The sequence below is a fragment of the Propithecus coquereli genome, unplaced genomic scaffold (genome assembly GCF_000956105.1).
Source record: "Propithecus coquereli isolate 6110/MARCELLA unplaced genomic scaffold, Pcoq_1.0 Scaffold13, whole genome shotgun sequence".
Classification (NCBI taxonomy): Eukaryota; Metazoa; Chordata; class Mammalia; order Primates; family Indriidae; genus Propithecus; species Propithecus coquereli.
Genome location: NW_012137191.1, coordinates 13637431 through 13644904, shown reverse-complemented (window position 1 = coordinate 13644904; position 7474 = coordinate 13637431). Strand labels below are relative to the sequence as shown.

Sequence of the window (7474 nt, the reverse complement as noted above, 5' to 3'; positions counted from 1 at the left end):
ACATAAATTGGGATCACAGGGCTAATTCAACAGCTATTCTTATATGCTAAATTCTCTAAAATGTTGCAAATAAATTAAATAACAAAACACACAGATTGTCCCTAAATTTATCACAAAACTATTAATAATATGGGTGGATTTATATCAACATCTATTTATTCCATTCCTAACCTTGGCAGACTAAAAGTCCTTTACCACTATTCCTAAGCAAGTGCAGTTGGATGGTCCTGCCTCTGTGGTCTGGGGCATTTTGGCAGAGACTTCCAGACAAGATAAGAGACATGTTTTCCCTGGACCCTCACTGACATACAGAGTCCTGATCTCAGTACTGTGAGTATGTCTGTTTTTTTCATATTCTTACCAGCCCTGTAGATCAGCGGTCCCCAACCTTTTTGCCACCAGGGACTGGTTTCATAGAAGGCAATTTTTCCGTGGATGGAGGGGGAAGGCGGAGCTCAGGCGGTGATGCCATTGATGGGGATAAGCTGTAAATACAGATGAAGGCCACGCTCACCTCCTGCTGTATGCTCCACCCTCCCAACCCCCCTCCCCCATTCCCCTAAGTTTCTTTTTTTCCACTGGTTGGGGACCGCAGCTATAGATTGTCAGTCTACTGAATTTTTCACCAATATTATAACCTGTAAGCACATAAAGTTATTTTTCCCCTTAAATTGTTCATGAGGATGTTCCATGTTACTGTATGATTATGCTACCGTTGTCTTTAATGGCTACATTTTCCTCCATCCACTAAGTGTACCCTCTGATGTCACTGTTCACTTGCCAGTGGATATTTAGGTTTGTCAAACATCTTTGAGCACATAGGCTGTCTACATTTTGAATTATTTCTTTAGAATAGGGTGCCAAAAGTCTGCCCGCACTATCTAGGTGGTCTTGGTTGAGTCCTTGATTAATTTCTCTGAGCTAGTTTCTTTGCCTCTGAAGGGAAGATAATAGAATCTACCCACATTGGGTCAGATACAGGTTTGGTTGCTGTCAAAATGTCCCCAAACCATAGTAGCTTAGAGAAGATAGATATTTATTTCTCTCTCTGTAACTGTGTCCAGGGCTGACAGAGTGACCCCTCGGTAAGGAGAACTAGGCCTCCTTCTATGGTGTTGCTCTGCCATGCCCAGTTGGAGATGGCTCACCTCCATGTCTTCTGAATCCAGACACCAGCCAGTAGGAAAGGGGAAAGGGGATCCATCTCCCTTCCTTTCAAGTGATTAAGCCAGAAGTTGCACACATCACTTGGCCACAGCGAGAAGGGAGGCTAGACACTGCATTCATTATTCTTGGTGGCCATGAACTTGGCTAAAATTTAAGGGTTCTATTACTAAATGAAGAAGGAAAGAAGAGCTATATGGGGATGATGAGCCAACAAGCCAGCACATGTTCTCTGTTTCTTCCTCTCTCTCTCAAATGGACTAGTTATAGGATGATCAAAATATTCTATGGAGTGCCGACAGCATAATGCCTGGCATACAGTTGATGTCCTGCATTTATGGAGCACCTACTATGTGCATCTGTTATGGGAAATACTAAGAGAAATATAAAGAGGAACTCGATGCGATCTCCAAATTGAGCGAGGCAGACAGATGTTGCAGAATGAGCCATAACGTGGCTAGGAAGAGGAAAATGCTATAATCAAATTGTGTTACAAAGTCCTTGGAAGCAAAGAGAAGGGAGATCCTCAACCCACCTGAAGAACTGTGAAAGCCTTACAGAGGAAGGCACATCTGGCATTGGGTCCTCAAGGATAAGGATGATTTTAGCAAATAGGAAAGGAAAGGGAAGTCATTTCAGGTGATGGTATCAGAAATCTTTCTGCTAATACAAATCAAAACAACAACAAAGCATTATGTTTTACTCATAAGACTGGCTAAAATTATAGATACAGGGACAGGTACAGATACAGATATGAATATAAATAATACTTAGTGTTGGTGAAGGACTGGAGAAAGGGCACCCCACCATATACTGTCGGTGGAAGTGTACACTGGTGCAGCCTCTTCGAAACATATCAAAATTTAAAATACACGCATCCTTTGACCCAGCAACTCCATTTCTGGTAACTTATCTTACACAAATACTTGCACAAGAGTTCAAGGTATATAATCAAGGATTATATTTCAGTATTGTTTATAATAACAAAACAAATACTACAATAACCTACAACTAAGCCAGTCTGTGACTGGGAAAGGATTACATAAGCCGTGGTGTGGCCATCCTGCAGAATGCTCCGTAGCCACTAACAGACTGGGGCAGAGGAATGAACAGACTTAGGAGAATGGCACCGATACACTGTTAAGTGAAGAAAGCCCACAACCGGACAATATGTGTAGCACGATTGCTTTTTGTGCAAAGTGAAAGACAAATATAAATGAAAATAAGGCCAAGCCAAAAACAAATGAACACACACCTGTGTCTGGTAACATGTGTGTATGTTCATGCACTGAAAGCTTCTGGGAGGAGATGGACCAAAATGTTAAAAGAAATTACTTGGAGGAAATGGGAGTTCAGAGAAAAGAAATCCTCTTAGTCCTTGTTGCTATGGCTAAATATTGGAAACAATCTAAATGTCCACCTGTGGGCAATGGGGTTAAACAAATCATGATACTTGCACAAAGTAGACTACGACAGAGCTGTTAAAAAGAACAAGGCAGCTTTATCTATAAACATGGAAACAGCTCCAAGACATACTGTTAAGTGAAAAAACCAAGGTCCAGAATCCCATGTATCCCATCACTTATATGAATAGTATGACAGAAATATGCCTCTGTGTGTGTGTGTGTTGTTACAGGCACACAGTACTCTAGAAGGATCATAAGAAACTAGAAAGAGTGGTCATCTCTGGAGAGGGGAATTAGTGACTTAAGAATAGAGGAAAAAAGAGTCAATTTCTCTACCCCTATAATTTTGAATTCTGTCCCATGCATATATATATTCTTTTCAAAAATTTTAATAAAAATTTAAGTTAAAATGAAGAAATAAATGTTACAAAGGTCTTCCTCTGCCCCACTCCCAGAATTTTTGCAGAAGCAAGTTCAGTTGGAGCAGAGGATGACATCCGGCTGCCTCTCCTCCACAGCGCACAGTGAGAGTTTGGCTCAGCCCAGCATGTTCCTGCTAAATCTGCACCAGCCTGGTAAGTAGCAGTGCAGAAATATAAACCCTACCCTGCAGTGGGGCATTTTAGGGGGTGCATGTCAAATCATACTGCAATTCATCGGTGTACTATAATACCAAGGACTGTCTTGGGAAAGAAAGGAGATTTGGATTAAGACTTTTACTTACGAATTTAAGGCACAATCAGGATGAGTGCTATGATCCACACACTGTAAGAGCTTCACTGGTCTATAGAAAGAATAACATTTAAGGGATTATTTAAATAACTTTCATTCATCAAACATTTATGATGTGCCCGCAAAATACTGGAGATACAAAGTCTCTGACCTTGAAGAACACATACACTATTTCTTTTAAAAATATTAGCCGACATATTTTTATATTGAGCACTATGTCCCAAGACATTTGATCACACATTTTACACAGACCACGTCACTTAATCCTCACAACAACCAAACGGAACAGGTACTGTTATCATCTCCAATTTATAGTTGAGAAAGCTGACCAGAGTAACTTGCCCAAGTTCTCACAGCAGCAAGTTGAAGAGCTGAACTTGAACCTTGCAGGCTGACCCCAGAACCCAAGCTTGTGATCACTTCCGTATGCACGTACAACTTTGGAAAAAACTCTTGGTAAGTACCTTGGGTGGAAGGTTGGACTTGAAGCACAGGGGTAATGGCCAGTGCTCAGGCTTCAGGAAAGAAGCTACATTGCTCTGCACAGTAGAGGGAGGAGATGTGCCGTTCCAGGGCTGCGGGGGAGGGAAGGAAGCAATGAAGACAGGAGCCGGGTAACAGTGGCACACGGGGTGGTAGGTACAAGCAGGCCGAGACGGGATCTCTGTGGCAGGATGATTGGAGGGGACTTCAGAAGAACAGCATTGTTCACTCTATAGCATGCTATGGGATCTCTCCTTGGACTCACCTACTGAAAAGTAAAGTCTACTCAACGCATTCACATTTTATGAGCATTTGCTGTTGTTGTTTTACACCCCAAAAAAGCACTGAATTTTACTGAATTTGATTCAACACGGTGCTAACAGAAACCAATCAGGAGGTAAGGAAGGCTAAGAAAAGATAAGGACCCCCTCCCAAAAAATGGACATGAATATCAGAGAGAACTTTTGGCTGACAGGGGACAGCAGGCAATGTCACCTGAATTGTGACAGGCAGGAGGCTCTCACTTACATGTGGGTTGGAGTTGGATTTGCCAGCCTTTGTCACTTTCCCACGTTATACCTTTCCTTATATCTTCACTGTTCCCGGAAGCAATACCAAAGCCCCACCTTAACACAGGAGGAGCCTGTGGGCAGTAAAGAAATGGGTGCCCTGCATTTCTGTACTGAGTCAAACTTGGGAGAGAGGAGCCCTGAGGCCAGCTGAACTGGGGACACTGCAGGAAAGGAGGGAAGCAGGCTGAGACCCAGGACGCTGTGAGGGGAGAGACCTAGAGCTCTGGCCTGGCTACCACAAGTGAGCCCCATGACTTAGAAACAGACGTCCTTCTCAGACAGTCCCTGGACCAAAGCAACGTGGTTGTGAATGTGGAATTTTTAGCTACAATTTTCTCCATCATTGAGCTGTTTATTTTGTTTTGTGTGTGGTTTATTTTTTTTAAGATGGGATCTCGCTGCATTGCCCAGGCTGGAGTGCAGTGGCTATTCATTGGTGAGATCATAGTACACTGCAGCCTCAACCTCCTGGGCTCAAGTGACTCTCCTGCCTCAGACTCCCAAGTAGCTGGGACTACAGGTGAGGACCACCATGCCCAGCTATTCAGTTGTTTGAAAGCAAGGATTGTCTTTTTTAAAATTTACTACAATCTGGTGCTTTGATTAGGGAAGGAGGAGCATGGCAGTAGACAGGAAAGAGCATGCTTCAAGGCCATACAAAGCTGGTTGAAAACTCAGCTCCATCAGTGAGTGTTGACTTTGGGCAATTTATTTAATCTCTCTGACTCATCTATAAAAAGGGAATTTATTCATTTTATAAAGAGGGAATATTTATATAAAGCTTAAAGACAGACAAAACTGATCAATGACATTATAAATCTGGAGAGTTACTATGGGGGTGAAGGGTGGTGGCCAAAAGGGAGGCCAAAGGCAGACTGTGGTGCTGGTTATGTCCAGTTTCTTGATCTCAGTGCTGGCTGCATGTTCACCTTGAACGTGTGAACATTCATCCAAATGTATACTCATGGTTTGCACATTCTTCCGTATATAGACTGTATCTCCAGAAAAGGGTGGTGGCTTTGGTTTGTTTTTAAAAGGGGGTGATAAAAAACACCCAACTTTTGAGTTTCCTGAGAGCATTAGCAGTAATATATGAGTAAAATGGTAACAATAACAGAGCAGCTTTGATAAGATCTCTCTCTTGAGGAGGCATGGAGTGGGAGGGAGCGGTTCACACCTCAACTGGGCTTTGCTCAGCTGGGAGAATTATCCAGCCTGTGAAGCTTTTGGGAAGGCAGAGGATACTAGAGCAGTAGGATGAACATGAGTGTTGGACAGGGAGACCACTAATGTAAATTCCACCCTGCCACATGCAGAAATGTTCAAGAAAGTCACTAAGTTTCTGCAGTTTGGACTCCAGGCCCCTGTAAAACCAGCAGGCCCACACATTCAGGGGCTGAGGCAGAGAGAAGCCAGAGACAGGAATTCTGAGTAAAGGGGGGCGCTTACAATTACCTCAGGATTTGAGCCAAGTTTCTTACATTTCCAAGCAGGAAGACCCTCAAATGATATCTGATTATAAGCATATAAAGTGTCTGGCCCATAATACATTCAACAAATGGTAGCTATTATATTTTCCTATTGGTCTACAGTCAAAATGTAACTGTCATTTTATAAACTTTCATTTTATAATAATTTTAATTGTACTCTTTCCTTTTAAAATCATGTATTCAATGTGTAAGATATTGTGCAGGAAAGATTCTCATCTCAGAATACTTTTGGACTTGAAAATCATTTCTTCCCTATCCACTTTGTAACCAAATGCAATCAGTGTGCCTTGTATTATTTAGCTTATTAATGAATTTAGTTAAAATTATGGCTGCAAAATGACTAAGGTCAAGTAAAGCACAACATTAGGCTTTAATATGCTTTAATTGAATCCATTATTGGACCCCACCCTTTAATTGGACCCATTATTTTAACCTGTGCAAAACAATACAAAGCCCAGAAATTCTCTTGGGGGTGTGAGTAAATTTTATTCAGGGCTACTGTCTTTTGTATGTGCCAATATAAAATTTTCAAGAAAATAGTTTACAGATAAGAGTATTTAAAAATTAATATTTTCATGTTTGTTTTTTCTGGATTTATGCTTATAATTCATGTAACAAATTAGTTGTGCTCTATTATTTTCTGTACATTTCATGTTGTAATTCTCTTTTTTCAAATAAAAATTAATTCTTCAGGTTAAAAAAAAAAATGTAAATGTCTCAAACTAACTCCCACCTTAGCACCTGTCATGGACAAGGATCCCACAGAGTCCTCAGCCACAGGAACCACAATCCCTGTTCTCTGGCTACTCGCCATACAGTAAGCGAAGTGAGAAGAAAACTGGACATGGGCAAATGAGAAAGTGCTCCTCTGTATGTCCTTTAACTGCCATTAAGGTGGACTCTGGACAGAAGTGGGTGGGGCCCAGGCGAACCCCGGCCAGAGGGTGCTCCCAGCCACCAAGTCAAAGGCAACCCAGAAGACACCATCCCACGGCCTTCGGAGCTGACGCCCAGCAAACCCGTTTCAGCAGCCCGCCCCACCCAAAACCACACTCCCCCTCTGAGTGTGCACACTGATTACGCAGACCACCTACAGGTAATCATTAACACAGCTGTACTGGAACCCCATTTCCTTCAGCCTCGCTTCCAGGATTTTCACAGTGCCTTCTCCACACGATTCCCTAAAACAGAGAAAACATGTATTTAAGAACTAGAAGGAGAAGAGGAGGAGGAGGAGGAAGCAGCTGTTTCTGGGTTAACTAAAATGTCTTTTGACCACGTGCTCCGGCTGCTTCCCGCAAGCCCGCAGCGCAGCAGAGGATGCTGAGGACCCACGGCGGGCGGGCCACGCCCACGGGCGGGGCCAGAGCTGGCGCATGCGTGTGGTGTCTGCCGCAGTGCACAGGCCTAAACCCACACAGTGACGCGCATCTGCCACGTGCCCGAGGGGGCCGGCACAGTACTAATTGACAACTGTTCAACCTACAGTGTATTTACTAAAATTTAAGTAACCATAAAAACATACTGACTTTAAAATGTTAGAAAATGCAAATAAAAGAAAAAAATTACCCCTAGATATAGATGCTAACATTTTGGTATATAGCGGTGATTTATTCCCACGAGACTT

At 42.6% G+C, this 7474-nt stretch overlaps 1 protein-coding gene across 1 annotated transcript in view; it reads right to left on the bottom strand.

Annotated features, from left to right (window-relative positions):
- BST1 (bone marrow stromal cell antigen 1) overlaps positions 1 to 7474 on the bottom strand; it is a 22612-nt gene that overhangs the window by 1937 nt on the left and 13201 nt on the right. The window contains exons 7-8 of the mRNA XM_012638416.1: positions 6942 to 7028; positions 3295 to 3354 (exon numbers count right to left, since the gene is read on the bottom strand). Of these exons, the coding sequence (XP_012493870.1) occupies positions 3295 to 3354; positions 6942 to 7028 (147 nt within the window). The remainder of the gene's footprint in view (positions 1 to 3294; positions 3355 to 6941; positions 7029 to 7474) is intronic.